Source organism: Pan paniscus, chromosome X (genome assembly GCF_029289425.2).
Source record: "Pan paniscus chromosome X, NHGRI_mPanPan1-v2.0_pri, whole genome shotgun sequence".
In the NCBI taxonomy this organism is placed as follows: Eukaryota; Metazoa; Chordata; class Mammalia; order Primates; family Hominidae; genus Pan; species Pan paniscus.
In genome coordinates this window covers 45,423,543-45,439,685 of record NC_073272.2, presented here as the reverse complement: position 1 = coordinate 45,439,685, position 16,143 = coordinate 45,423,543, and the positions used below count along the sequence as shown (strand labels likewise).

The 16,143-nt window shown below is 38.4% G+C and overlaps 1 protein-coding gene across 1 annotated transcript in view; it reads left to right on the top strand.

The window, feature by feature from the left end:
- The window catches only part of MAOB (monoamine oxidase B), a 115,852-nt gene that overhangs the window by 92,924 nt on the left and 6,785 nt on the right, over positions 1–16,143 (top strand). The window contains exons 9-12 of the mRNA XM_003808374.4: positions 7,966–8,062; positions 9,115–9,168; positions 10,770–10,827; positions 14,238–14,335. Of these exons, the coding sequence (XP_003808422.2) occupies positions 7,966–8,062; positions 9,115–9,168; positions 10,770–10,827; positions 14,238–14,335 (307 nt within the window). The remainder of the gene's footprint in view (positions 1–7,965; positions 8,063–9,114; positions 9,169–10,769; positions 10,828–14,237; positions 14,336–16,143) is intronic.

Genomic DNA, 16,143 nt, shown 5'->3' with positions numbered 1-16,143 from the left:
TTCATCTATGAACCATTTCTACTTTCCCTTGAATATTTACATCTAATTTATCTCAATTTATGTTTTCAATGGCAGAAGCTGTACCTGTTTTTCTAAATTACAGAAATAAATATAATGACCATAAAACTTTCAAAAACTGAAAGTATGTGAAAAATGTTTCTCTTCTATTGTTCCTCCCCCTAGAGGGCCACTGTTAAAAATTTAGATTGTTTATCCTTAAAGATTTACTGTATGCATAGGTAATACAAGTTGAACATCCCTAATCTGAAAACTCAAAATTCAAAATGCTCCAAATTCTGAAACTTTTGAAGCATCGACATGATGTCTCAAGTAGAAAATTCCATATCTGACCTCATGTGATGGGTCACAGTCAAAACTTTGTTTCATGTACAAAATTATTAAAATATGTATAAAATTACCTTCAGACTATGTGTATAAGATGTATTTGAAACATAAATGAGTCTGGTATTTGGGCTTGGGTCTCAACCTCAAATCTCATTATGTATATGCAAGAATTCCAAAATCTGAAAAGAGCCAAAATTTGAAACACTTCTTGTCTCAAACATTTCATATAAGGGATGGGGATACTCAACCTGTACTTTAAATATATGTGTGTGAGCATCCCTATATATATGTAGAGAGAACTATATATACTGGAAATACATGTTAAATAATATAATAAATATTTTATACAAATATAACTTTAATTTTAAATAAATATGTTAATATTTTTTCCAAAAACATGTTTTTTAAAAAACATACATCATACATATCACACTGAAATTTGCTTTTTCCTGTTAACAGTATGCCATGGACATCTCTCCATAGCAGTACATTTAAATCTAACCCCTTTCGACAACTGAATAAACAGTATCTCATTGTGTGCCTTATCAGAATTTACCCAAGACATCAGCTGTTGATAGTCATTTTTCTTGTTTCCATGTTTTTGCTATTATACACCATGCTGCAGTAAACAGCATCCTCCATATAGCTCTACATATTTGTATAGGAGCATTTCTTTTTGATAAATGCTGTAGGATGGAATTATCAAGTCAATTGATTTGGGTAGACCTGTGAAATTTTTGTTAGGGTCTGTCCTCTCACATCCTTGCCAGTTGATATAAGTTCCATATCTGTCTTCTCCAAATCTCATGTTGAAATTTGATCCCCAGTGTTGGAGGTGGGGCCTAAAAGCAAATGTTTGGGTCATGTGGACAGATCCCTCCTGAACATCTTGGTGCTGTCCTCCTCCCTGAGGTAATAAATGAGTTCTTGCTCTGTCAGTTCCCATGACAGCTGGTTGTTAAAAAGAGCCTGGCACTTCCCTCCCCTCTCTCTTGCCTCCCGTCTCACCAAGTGATCCGCACACGCCAGCTCCTCTTCACCTTCAGCCATGAGTGGAAGCTTCCTGAGGCCCTCATGAGAAGCAGATGCTGGCGCCATGTTTCTTGTACAGCCTGTAGAACCATGAGCCAAGTAAATATCCTCTTTCCTTCATATATTACCCAGCCTCAGGTATCCCTTTATAGCAACACCAGCAGTCTAAGACACCAGCTAATAATATTTAAAATTTTTTTTGTCAATCAGGTAGGAGAAATTACCTCATTTATCTATAATTTGTAATTTTTATCATTAACAAAGTATCATTTTGTAAATTACCTTTGCTCATTAAAGTTTTTTTCTGTTTATATTGCAAATATTTTCTCCCAGTGAATCAGTTTTTAACGATTTGTCGTATGATGGTTTCCCTCTACTAAATTCTCAGATACACATTGATTCTTTCTGTTCCACTGACCTTTGTCACTGCGTTCTAAACATTTTTGCAGCTCTACTTATTAAAAAATGTACACATAAACTATCATTATAGGTATTCCTAAATTATACGCAAGTACCTCTGAAAAATTGTATCGTTGTAACTATAAAACATTTGAAAAGTAGACTTTTTAAAAAGCTTAAATTGAAAAACCAGAATCTCTAGTATTTTCTTCCACTATCTAGATGTGCAATCTAGGTGTACACCCCCACTTTGGAAAGCACAAGTTTATATTATCTAATCCTATGGCAGCATTGTACTGTTTTAATATCTGTAGCTTTATGATATGTTTATAATATGTTATATACTATGTCAGGTAGGACATTCCCTTATTATTATTTTTCCTTTAATTTTGTCCTTGGTAAACTTCTTCAGTTATTCATCCAGATGAATGTTATTATCATCTCATCAAAGCTCCTGCCTCCACACCCCTACATTACAAAAGCTTCTATTGAATTATTTTATTCTGAACATGCCTCTTTGTTACCTCCCAGAGCTACAATGGCTTCTTTTCTCTCTAAGAAAGTTAGCACTTTGGGGGAAATTTCTTCTACTACCTGAATTATTGGGTCCCTCCCCCTACCCACCCCCCCCATAGTTTTTCTGTTTCATTTGTTAGTTGTGAATTTGTTTCTTCTTTGTCTTTGCATTTATTCTTTAAGAACTTCTTTAAGTGTTTGGATGTCCTTGAATATCATCTCTTTTTCTAAGAGTAAGGCCCTACAAAGCTGATGAGATGTTTTGTGTGCATGCATGGGGCTCTTGAGCTTTCTATCTGCAAGTGGCAGAAATCTCTTCCATGCTGCATAGCTTGTCCTGGCATGAACATGACTTTTCTCTCTGCTCCTTGTTCCTTCACCTCCATTAAGTGCACTCACTTGACTCAGAGGCCAGATTCACTCTGAGAAGGAAGTGTCCAAGGAGCCCCTACATCGAGAAAGCAGTACTTCCACCTTGGCCAGCCTGGCATCCTATGCTGGTCCTGTCCAGCCGATCCCCACATGATCAGTATGCACACGTTCTTTGATCAGATCTTGTCCTATTTGTCTGCTCTCTCTCTTGCCTTCTTATATTAGGGGATTCCTAAGATGGTTCTCTTGTATTTTTAAACCTTGAGCTCTTAGACTTTAAACATTTCTTCTTCACATACTTCAGACTTTCTCAACATCTTTTCCTGCCCCAGCATGCCTGAAGGGCATTCAAACACCCCTCAAGCCAGTGGCAGATTGGGACATTGATTCTAACAGGTGCACAGTGGGGAGGGGTGCAGGAGACGAGAAAGAGACAAGTTCCCTTTAAAAGGCTTCCTGGTTTATCTGCTTACACACACGTATGCACACATGTTGGGGAGGTCCTTTCTCTGTTCTTTCTTCCTTATTTTGAAATCTTCTTGTTGGGTTTTCTATACAACATTTGCCGCTGAGTCTTCCACAATAATTTTGTTCAAACAACCTCAATTTTGCAAGTAAATGATGGAGCAGAAGGAGTTGGACACTGCAGTAATATATTGTTATAACATTTCAGACTCTGCCCTGACATTTTCACCAGTGCCCTGTCACAGTCTTTTGAAATTGCATATACAGGCACACCTCTTTTTATTGAACTTCACTTTATTGCACTTTACAGATAATTGCACTTTTTACAAATTGAAGGTTTGTGGCAACCCTGCACTGAGCAGGTTTATCGGCATCATTTTTCCAACAGCGTGTACTCACTTTGTGTCTCTGTGTCACATTTTGGTAATTCTAACAATATTTCAAACTTTCATTATTATTATGTTTGTCATGGTGATCTGTGATCAGTGGCCCTTGATGTTACTATTGTAATTGTTTAGGAGTTCCATAAACAGCACCCATATAAGATGGCAAACTTAATCGATAAATGCTGTATGTATTCTGACTGCTCAGTCAACCAACTGTTCCCCCAGATCTCCCCATCTTCTTGGGTATCTCTGTTCCCTGGGACACAACAGTAATGAAATAAGGCCAATGAATGACCCTACAGTGGTCTCCCCAGTGTTCAAGTGAAAGAAAGTGCTGCACATCTCTTGCTTTAAATCAAAAACTAGAAATGATTAAGCTTAGTGAGGAAGGCATATTGAAAGCTGAGATAGGCTGAAAGCTAGGCCTCTTGTGCCAAATACCCAAGTTGTAAATGCAAAATAAAAATTCTTGAAGGAAATTAAAAGTGCACTCCAGTGAACATATGAATGATAAGAAAGTGAAACAGCCTTATTGCTGATACAGAGAACTGAATGATCTGAATAGAAGATCAAACCAGCCACAATATTCCTTTAAGCCAAAGTCTAGATCCAGAGCAAGGCCCCCAACTCTCTTCAATTGAAGTTGAAGCTGCAGAAGAAAAGTGTGAAGCTAGCAGAAGTTGGTTCATGAAGTTTAAGGAAAGAAGCCTCCTCCCCATAACATAAAAGTGCAAGGTGAAGCAGCAAGGGCTGATGAAGAAGCTGCAGCAAGTTATCCAGAAGTTCTACGTAAGAACATTGACAAAGGTGGCTACGTTAAACAACAGATTGTCTTGTTTTGTTTTGTTTTGAGATGGAGTCTCGCTCTTTCACCCAGGCTGGAGGGCAGTGGCGCGATCTCGGCTCACGGCAACTTCCGGCTCCCTGGTTCAAGTGATTCTCCTGCCTCAGCCTCCCATGTAGCTGGGGTTACAGTCACACGCCACCATGCCCATCTAATATTTGTATTTTTAGTAGAGACGGGGTTTCACCATGTTAGCCAGGCTGGTCTTGAACTCCTGACCTCAAGTGATCCGCCCACCTTGGCCTCCCAAAGTGCTAGGATTACAGGCAAGAGCCACCACACCCGACCAGAAACAACAGGTTTTTAATATAGACCAAACAGCATTATATTGGAAGAAAATGCCATCTAGGACTTTCATAGCTACAGAAAGGAAGTCAGCACCTGGCTTCAAAGCTTCAAAGGACAGGCTGTCTCTATTGTTAGGAGTTAATGCAACTGGTGACTTTAAGTTGAAGTCAATGTCCATTTACCATTCAGGAAATCCTAAGACCCTTAGGAATTATGCTAAGTCTACTCTGCCTGTGCTCTATAAATGCTATCAAACAGCAACAAAGTCTGAATGACAGCCTATTTATTTATAGCATGGTTTACTGAATATTTTAAGCCCACTCTTGAGACCTACTGCTGAGAAGAAAAAAGATTTCTCAAAATGTTACTGTTCATGGACAATGCACCTGGTCACCCAAGGGCTCTGATGGAGATGTGCAAGGAGATTATTGTTGTTTTCATGCCTGCTAACACAATGTCCATTCTGCAGGCCATGGATCAAGGAGTAATTTCAACTTTCAAGTCTTATTATTTAAGAAATACATTTTGTAAAGCTATACCTGCCTTACAGTCCTCCTGCCTATCTGATGGATCTAGGCAAAGTAAATTGAAAACCTTCTGGAAAGAGTTCACTATTGTCAATGCCATGAAAAACATTCGCGATTCATGGAAGGATGTCAATACATCAACATTAACAGGAGTTTGGAAGAAGTTGATTCCAATCCTCATGAGTGACTTTGAGGGATTCAGTGGAGGAAGTAACTGCAGATATGGTGGAAACAGCAAGAGAATTAGAATCATAAGTGGAACCTGAAGATGTGAGTGAATTGCTGCCAACTCATGATAAAACTTAAATAGATGGGGAGTTGCTTCTTATGGATGTGCAAAGAACGTGATTTCTTGAGATGGAAACTCCTCCTGGTGAAGATGCTGTGAACATTGTTGAAATGACAAGAAGAGATTTAGAATATTACGTAAACTTAGTTGATAAAGCAGTGACAGGGTTGGAGAGGATTGACTCCAATTTTGAAAGAAGTTCTACCATGGGTAAAATGCTATCAAACAGCATCGCAGCCTTCAGAGAAATTTTTCATAAAAAAAGGAGTCAATTGATGTGGCAAACTTCGTTGTTGTCTTCTTTTTTAAAATTGCCACAGCCACACCAACCTTCAGCAGCCACCACCCTGATCAGTCAGCAGCCATCAACATTGAAGCAAGCCCCTCCACCAGCAACAAGATTACAACTCACTAAAGGCTCAGATGATTGTTAGCTTTTTTAGTAATAAAGTATGCTTAAATTATGTACATATTTTAGATATAATTCTATTGCACATTTAATAGACTACAGTGTAGTGTAGATATAACTTTTATATGCACTGGGAAACCAAGCAATTTACGTGACACAATTTGCTTTATTACAATATTCACTTTTCCATTATCTGAAATGAAACCCACATTATCTTTGAGGTGTGCCTGTATTTTGTTCAGGAGGGAACTGAGGAAGACACTCTTATCCAGGATGAGCTGAAATTGTTTCTCAAGTTGTTCTTGACAGGGGAAAGAGTCTTTGGAGGTCATGTTTGAAATGAGGGTTTGGGACTCTATGAATTTCAATTATACATGTCCTCTCTGCTCTGCCTCCAGATAATAAATATACAATCATGTCATCTGCAAACAGAGACAATTTGACTTCCTCTCTTCCTATTTGAATATCCTTTATTTCTTTCTCTTGCCTGATTGCCCTGGCCAGAACTTCCAATACTATGTTGAATAGGAGTGGTGAGAGAGGGCATCCTTGTCTTGTGCCGGTTTTCAAAGAGAATGCTTCCGGCTTTTGCCCATTCAGTATGATATTGGCTGTGGGTTTGTCCTAAATAGCTCTTATTATTTTGAGATACATTCCATCAATACCTAGTTTATGGAGAGTTTTTAGTATGAAGGGCTGTTGAGTTTTATCGAAGGCCTTTTCTGCATCTATTGAGGTAATCATGTGGTTTTGGTCATTGGTTCTGTTTACATGACGGATTACGTTTATTGATTTGCATATGTTGAACCAGCCTTCCATCCCAGGGAGGAAGCTGACTTGATCATAGTGGATAAGCTTTTTGAGGTGCTGCTAGATTCAGTTTGCTAGTATTTTATTGAGGGTTTTTGCATCGATGTTCATCAGGGATATTGGTCTAAAATTGTCTTTTTTTGTTGCGTCTCTGCCAGGCTTTGGTATCAGGATTATGCTGGCCTCATAAAATGAGTTAGGGAGGAGTCCCTCTTTTTCTATTGCTTGGAATAGTTTCAGAAGGAATGGTACCAGCTCCTCTTTGTACCTCTGGTAGAATTTGGCTGTGAATCCGTCTGGTCTTGGGCTTTTTTTGGTTGGTAGACTATTAATTACGGCCTCAATTTCAAAACTTGTTATTGTTCTATTCAGGGATTCGATTTCTTCCTAGTTTAGTCTTGGGAGGGTGTATGTGTCCAGGAATTTATCCATTTCTTCTAGATTTTCTAGTTTATTTGCCTAGAGGTGTTTATAGTATAGTACTCTCTGTTGGTAGTTTGTATTTCTGTGGGATTAGTGGTAATATCCCCTTTATCATTTTTTATTGCATCTATTTGATTCTTCTTTCTTTTCTTCTTTATTAGTCTGGCTAGCGGTCTATTTTTTTGATCTTTTCAAAAAACCAGCTCCTGGATTCATTGATTTTTTTGAAGGGTTTTTTGTGTCTCTGTCTCCTTCAGTTCTGCTCTGATCTTAGTTATTTCTTGTCTTCTGCTAGCTTTTGAATTTGTTTGCTCTTGCTTCTCTAGTTCATTTAATTGTGATGTTAGGGTGTTGATTTTAGATCTTCCCTGCTTTCTCTTATGGGCATTTAGTGCTATAAATTTCCCTCTAAACACTGCCTCCAGATAATAAAGAACTACTTAGAATAAGTGACTTTTCATAAAGTGTCAGTGTTCAGTCTCTTCTTTTTTACAGTAATGAACTGGTATTTCCTTTACACATCTTTGGATTTATTCTGATTTCTTATGAAAGAGAAAACAGGGAGCCCAAGTATTAACTGCAAGGAGAACCAGATTTCATTAAACGGTGACCTGGATGAATTCCTAATATCATATGCTTTATTCTTTGCAGAGAAGGGCTTATGGTTTGATTTTTTCAAAAAATGCTGGCTACTTATCCTTCCTTTGACATCAGTTTGGTTTGCCTTCATATGTTTGGAGTATAACATGCTGTATTTGGCCTTTGGGCTTCTCAAGTTTAAAAACATGCACTTCATTATATCTGTAATGGATATTTTGATAGAGTGATGAATATGCTCTTCCATTTTGCTGTTCTCTAAGATTACTGTGGAACCATGATTATTGATGGAGAGGAAGCTCCAGTTGCCTACACGTTAGATGATACCAAACCTGAAGGCAACTATGCTGCCATAATGGGGTAAGGCACAATTATGGTGTTGTGGCTGCTATTCAGTGTTGACAAGGTAATCACATACTATTAACAAATGTGCCCCAAACTTTGTTAAGTGATTTTTTTTTTACCCAGTGGTATTATTTTTCAAATTCAGCGGTACAAAAATTATTACTGGTTCTTTTCTAAATAATGTCTTCCAATGAATAAATATCTAGGTAGGAAGCAGAATACCAATAACATTTTAAAATTTTTATGTTAGTTTTCTATTAGTATTTAGTGTGGGGGGTAGACATATTTAGGTGACCCATCTTTTGTTGAAAGTATAATAAAAATACCTGACTTGGGGTGTTTTACTAAGAGACTTCTTGTGGAGGCTGTGTGGGCATCCATGTTACTTAAATGAGATGCTGAGATTTCTGAGTCCCAGTAGAGAAGAGCCAAGACCAGCCCAGTCTTCAGCTTTCCAGGGACGACCAGCACATGGGAAGGGAAGACCAGGATATCCTGGCCCACAGAGGTGGTGACCTGGAGTATCCAAAATTAAGATGGGCCTCAGGACATGTATGAGTTTATCTCAGAGAGAGCCAACAGTCAGAACAGGGAGATCAAAGCTAATTGTTAGTTGAAAGCAATCATGGGGCTAGAAATGGAGATGGAATCTAGAAGTTTGGGTGCTAGGGAGACACCATGGTGGAGACAAAACCAAAGAGCAAGGACTGGATGAAATTGGAAGAGCTCAGACATAGCCTTAAGTGGGCATCTGAGGCCCAAGGGTTATTCTTATTGACCACCAGCTGGGTGAGGGGAAGTGGGTCAGCCATAGTGTTATCCAAGGCAAAAATTATGGCCAGTCATCTACTTTTAGTCGCTTGACTCCTTGAAGTTAGAAAGTGCTCTTCAGTGTCAGAAATTTGATATGTAAATCATAAAACTTTGAACGTAAGAAAAGCTAGTGTATAGTTTGTTTCTTTTGGTTGACTTAACTGTGTAAACTGGGCACATGTGTAGCTACAAAAATGAGGCTAGGATGAAACCAACCATTAATTTCTCCCCTTTTTCTTGTTTATATTCTTTAGATTTATCCTGGCCCACAAAGCCAGAAAACTGGCACGTCTTACCAAAGAGGAAAGGTAACAAAAGAAATGCTGCTTCTTTCGTTTCTTCCTTCCTTTCCCCCCACTCCATCCCTCCCTCCCTTTTCTCTTTCTTTCCTTCTTTTCTACCTACTTGCCTGCCTTTCATTTTTACTTAACTTTTTAACTTATGGACTGCCTAATTATATGTGTATTGCCAATGCTACGTGTTTGCTATGTTAATTATAAGGGTCTTGTTGTAAAAGACATAGTGCTGATAACTTAAGAACCAAAGTATTCAAATTAATATTTATTGAGTTTATTGTACATAAGACACCATGCTAGGGGCTACGGAGAATATGAAAATGGATATAACCCAGGGGCTGAAAATTTGCTTGTGAAGGAGATAAACCAGGGAGAAAAATTACTGTGTTGTGGGGAAGTCTGCTGTACACATACTACATGAATGATGCATAACAATTACAGATTATAGGTACAGTGGGACTAATTCCTCTGGAGGTGGCAATTTCTTCTTGCAATTAGTGTTCACCAGTGCCAATTATTTATTCCCACACCACTGCTAATAACCTATTTACCAGGAAAGAGCTCCTGAATTATATTATGATGCATGCTTTCCGATTCCATCAGGGTTCTCCTCAATGACCAATGTTACCTCTGCACATAGCCAGGGCTGTAGCGGTCTGCCTGGGCCTCTTCCCTAAAAATGTCCCCACTAGAATATAAGATCATGAAGGTAGGATGTTTTGTCTGATTGGCTCACTGCTGGGTTTCCAATGTCTGGAACAAATCTTTTCCCACTTTGCCTTTTGATCCTGTTTATGGCTTATTCATTTTATACTATAATAAAATTTTATCTTTTTATGTAATCAAATTTATCCATTTTAAAACCATGGTTTCTGAGTATCTATCATACATAGAAAAGACTTTCTCATTCCAAGGTAATTTTTTAGAAATCACCCATTCTTCCATTCGTTTTATGGTCTGACCTATTATATGTAAATCTTTGATCCTTCTGAAACATATTTTGGTGTAAGAAAATAATGTAAGCATCCTACTTTATTTCTTTCACGAGCAGCTATTTGTCCCAGTGCCATTTTATTGAAAACTGTCTTTTCCCTGTGGGTTTAAAATGTCCACCTTTATGAATTCTAAATTTCCTTATATATTTGGTTCTACTTCTGTAGTTATTTCTTTGCTCTTTCTATCCATTCCTCTGCTTGTGGCAAGTTACATCATTTGTATAAAAACAAAGAAAAAGACAGAAAGAGAGAGAAAGAAGAGAGGGAGGGAGAAGAACTTAGGCATTTTCATAAACATGTGTTTCAGAAACATTTTGTTCATAAACAAAAGGGCTCCTGGATTTAAAATAATAAAATAATACCATGATTCAGGCAACATGTCACTTTACTTTCTTAAAGACTTAACAGCAATCCTGTGTGATTAATATTTGTGACCTCAAAGATTTAAGACATCTGAAATGGAACAAAATGCCTTGTTTTAAAAAATTAAAATGAAATGCTGGAGTGGAATCAATGGCTCTTGGAATCTTTTTTATGAGGGGATAAATGCCTCTTTCCCACTTTTTCTTTCCTTCCCTTCTTTCCTTTATTTTCTCTTTTGTCTCTTTTCATTCACAGGTTGAAGAAACTTTGTGAACTCTATGCCAAGGTTCTGGGTTCCCCAGAAGCTCTGGAGGTAAGGCTGCTTCCCAACCCTATACTAAGGGTGAGAGGCCTTTCTTTGTCCCCAAGTGACTAGCAGGGATAGGTTGATGCAAGTTGGGTCCTGAAGGTCATGTTTTTCCCAATATATTTGCAGAGGCATCTACACAGGACTGGTCAGTTTACAAGTGGTTCCAGAGAGTGTGGGCCCTGGCTGTGCTGGTGGCAGGTCAGGGAACTTGCAGTATGCTGTGGTTTAGGTGGTACTACATTGTCCCTGAATTCAGAGTTTCTTCCTGGGAGAGGGCATTGGGTCACTCTGCTTCCAGTTCTGTTAGGGGGGTAAAAGAGGGGAGCTTCTACTACCCATAGGAAGATCCTAGATCCTGGTAGCCAGGATGGGGATGAAAAGGGCTTTTTCCCCTCTCTGGTGATCTTGTAAGAAGGGCAGAGTCTCACTCAGATACATAAACCTATACCTACCCCATCCCCCACTGTCTCACAGTTAAAAAATAAGATTACCTGCCCCCACTCCTGCATGGCCTCTTTTCTGCCTTGTTTTACCCTTGAACATGAGAGATGTAAGGAAGACAGGCTGTCTGTCTGTATGCCAGTTGAGTTTTCTAGACACCTTTGGAAGTAGCCTGAGAAAACTGTGATCTTCAAATGAATCAAGTAGAACTCTAAGGTGGTTAAAAGTGGGATAGGGGCAGGGTAGGGGGCATTTGGTGACAGTCAGAGGGCCCAAAGTGCTCATAACAAGTACCCATAATCACCTCCCTCATCAATATTTAAAATGATGAATTGGTGTTCTCATGACATTCATCAGACTGCTAAGTTTTTAATGTTTTGACATAGACTATGTCACCTTTTGAAAGTGATTATTAAATCCAATTATCTGTGAAGCATTTGAAGACAATGGAGACCAATGTACAAATGAGCAGTTAATGCGTGAGAAAAGTCTAATGAGGAGGCTGAGAATGTTTAACTTGTTAAGCCTCTTAAATCCAAGTCTCTGTAGTATATACCATAATCTAGTTGAGCAGCTACATGACTTAGTCCTATTACTCTAACACTTACTTTGCTCAGCTTTGGAGTGACTTGCTTCCTCCTGGTTAAGTTGTTGTGTCTTTCAAATTTGTCATTTTTGTTCACTATTTTAAAGCAAAATTCCCTCCCTCCCTCCTCACCCCACCATTGCAGATCTTCTGTACTTGATACAGGTGAAACACATGCTCTTGATGTTTCTTGGAATTCTTTCTCAGCAAATAAACTAGAACAATTAGAGAAACAATATTAATGAGGAATATGCTTTGCTTTTTTTTTTTTTGCTTTCATATACCAATTAGCAAGTTTAAATGTAGGCATAGCCTCCAGGCTCAAGGATATTGAGTAAAGTATCAAGACAAAAAATACAGTATATATTCACTAAAAACAGAACTTAACATCTGTTAAAAATTATTAGTTTTTCTGTTTAAAAATGCCATTCAGCATGATTTATAATCCTTTGGGTATATACCCAGTAATGGGATTGCTGGGTCAAGTGATATTTCTAGTTCTAGATCCCTGAGGAATCGCCACACTGACTTCCACAGTGGTTGAACTAGTTTACAGTCCCACCAACAGTGTAAAAGACATATGCACACGTATGTTTATTGCGGCACTATTCACAATAGCAAAGACTTGGAACCAACCCAAATGTCCAACAATGATAGACTGGATTAAGAAAATGTGGCACATATACACCATGGAATACTATGCAGCCATAAAAAATGATGAGTTCATGTCCTTTGTAGGGACATGGATGAAGCTGGAAACCATCATTCTCAGCAAACTATCGCAGGGACAAAAAACCAAACACTGCATGTTCTCACTCATAGGTGGGAATTGAACAATGAGAACACATGGACACAGGAAGGGGAACATCACACACTGGGGCCTGTTGTGGGGTGGGGGGAGGGGGGAGGGATAGCATTTGGAGATATACCTAATGTTAAATGACGAGTTACTGGGTGCAGCACACCAACATGGCACATGTATACATATGTAACAATCCTGCACATTGTGCACATGTACCCTAAAACTTAAAGTATATAAAAAAAAATGCCATTCAATGCTAGAGGTCTGGAGAATAAAGAGTGTGGAGTTGATTTAAAAAAAAAAAGCCATTCAAGATATTTCACCCTGGTAGATATTCAAGCTTTGTGAAGTTACATTCTGAGGCACTCCCAGGCTAAAGCAGTTTGTTAATTGAAGTTCCTGCAACAACTCGTGAGATGGTTGTTTGGGGAACTTCAGTTGAAGGGGAAAGCATTTGTCCTCATATTTTGAAAAAGGCTGATCATTTTTCATTTGAGAAAGTCTCTTTTCCTAAGAAGGGTGTGCATGATTAATTCCTGATGATAAAAATAAGTTGGTCCTGTCCTTGTTTGCTCTCGGCATAGAGAAGGCCACTTGTTTTATTTTTGCTTTGGTGTCTATTTTGTGGAAGGAAGAAATTCCTGGGAACAAGATACATTGAAAGATAAAGTCCAACTTTTCTTCTGATTGGCTGGAGACAGCCAGAGAAGCTTGCTTAGGAGGTGGATGTAGCCGTCAGGTGCTGGGGCGTGTAGCGTGGTGATACCACAGAAGACCTGGAGCCACTTAACCCATCAGGCAGAACCTCATAATCATACTTTGTAAATAGGATGCCTTACAAATGACTGTCCAAAGTCAGCTGTGTGATTGCAATTCTTTTAAACAAAATGTTTTTCAAAATCTCCCTTTAAAACAAACATTGTTTTCTTAAAACTTGCTACGTTGATTTTATCTTTTTGAAGTAATGCTTAATGATAAAGCTTCTGTTTGGTTACTTTAAAAAAGCATTTGAGCTTTACAAAATCTCTGCCAGTTTTGCCTGTTCGTGGCAAAAAACATATTTTCCCCAATAGTTGTTTACAAATACCACCATCAACGGAAGTGCTTGCCTGCCACAAAAACATGTTTGTTCAGCCTCCCTCAAGAAAGCTCACCTCCACCAAAACATGAACCTGATAATCCTTTTTCTTCAACAGACATATTTTTCTGCCTTTTTTTCCTATCCAGCCACTCCAGTAAACATAAATCCTTTTAAAAACTTTTTTTGAAACCATCAGGCACTAAAACTTTTTAATAGGTAAAACCAAGGTAAAAATGGAATTAGACTATCGCAATTTATGAACAGTACTTAAGAGACAAAGAAACCAAATGAAAAAAACATTCTAAGATCTGAATTTCTTAGAAGCTTATTACCAAGGACATTTACCTGCCCAAAGACATATCTTTAAAAACATCAGGATAATGCAACTCTATTTCCGAAATACATTGGTTTGACAATACAAAGCCTACTAAACTGTTCGATTTATTCTAGGCTAAATAGCTTTCTCTGAGTCTCCTTCAAGTTTTTGTTGCTCTATCTTGCAGCCAGTGCATTATGAAGAAAAGAACTGGTGTGAGGAGCAGTACTCTGGGGGCTGCTACACAACTTACTTCCCCCCTGGGATCCTGACTCAATATGGAAGGTAGAGTGAAAGCATGCTAAGCTGTTACTGAAATCCCCTGCACCTGAATCCAAAACCTAAATAGGTTCAGGTAGCTCTTCTCCCTTGTTTCTTATAAATACAAAAAAAAAAAAACAAAAAACAATTTCCTTTGTATCTTATGAATGAAATCGTGTATCTTATGAATGAAATCATTATAATTATACATACATCATGGTGCTGCTTTTCTCTGGAAGAGCAATTCCAATCAATATAACCATAGAAGGTTTCAGCATAAGAATAGCATTTTACCCCATTCTTCATGATGTGATTATTATGCATTGCATGCTTGTATCAAAACACATCATGTACCCATAGATATATACACCTACTCTGCACCCATAAAAATTAAAAATCAAAAAATAGTAGCATTTTAGGTAGTCCAAGGGTTCACCCACGGTGTCGGTAGTCCAAGGGTTCACCCACGGTGTCAGAAGAAGTGTCCTTATACTGACTTAGGACTCAGTAAAACTTCCTCAAATGCCACTGTACAACTGCCAACACGGGGACAAAATTATAAAAACAAAATGAGTTCTAGACTGGGCATGAAGAGACTTGGGTCCCAGCTCTGATTCTACCAATAACAAACTTTGTCATGCCAAACAGGTCACTTCTCCTTTCTGAACCTCACTTTCTCAGCAAGTGGATGGGAAAGCACAAAATGATGAAAAGTGAGCAATAATCAGTATGTTCAAGAAAGTATGAGTTTTTTTTTATTTTTTGATCCTAATCCTTAGATGCTGGGAAGTATGAGTTATTTTTTAACATCCTTATTGAGACGTAATTCACATACCATACAATTCACCTATTCAAAACGGTGCACAGTTCAATGGCTTTTAGCATTCACAGCATTATACATCCAAGTGTGTTGTTGTTTAGTTAATTTATTTGATGACAATAAATGAACTAATGATATAGCAGTGATTTTTATGACTATTATACTATTACTAAACCAAGCAATAATTTAATGCCAAAAGCTTAATCTAAACAGAATGAGAAATGTAGACTAGTGAGTCAAAGACTGTTGAAAGTATGCAGCAAACAGAGGGGGTAAGTGGAAATGGCTAATCAATCTGTCCATGAAAACTGGTCGAATAAGGAGTAAAACCTGCTTATCAGAAGATACGTAATAACTTTGGTTAGCACTTTCTTTACCTGCTTAAAGATGGCAAAATATTATCCAAGAGAACATTCTGGGGCCAAGGGGCAGCACCTGATAAGCTGCTGGGTCATTAAGTTAATTTTTAGATATGCTGACTGTGTTAGTCTGTTTTCACACTGCTGATAAAGACATACCTGAGACTGGGCAATTTACAAAAGTAAGAGGTTTATTGGACTTACAGTTCCACATGGCTGGGGAGGCTTCACAATCATGGCAAAAGGCAAGGAGGAGCAAGTCACATCTTACGTCGATGGCAGCAGGCAAAGAGAGAGCTTGTGCAAAGAAACTCCCATTTTTAAAACCATCAGATCTTGTGAGATCCATTGATTATCACCAGAACAGCACAGGAAAGACCCCCGCCCATAATTCACTCATCTCCCACTGGGTCCCTCCCACAACACATGAGAATTATGGGAACTACAATATGAGATTTGAGTGGGGACACAGAGCCAAATCGTATCACTGAGTGTAGAATATGTCAATGGTATTTGTTTCATTCTGCATTTATTGGCTAAGTGCCAACCATTTGCGAAGCACTGTGCTGAGAACTTCAATACCAAGGACAGCCTCCCTGCTGAGAAGGAGCTGACAGTGTTGAGGGCTAGGGTGGGGATGGGGAGAGGACATG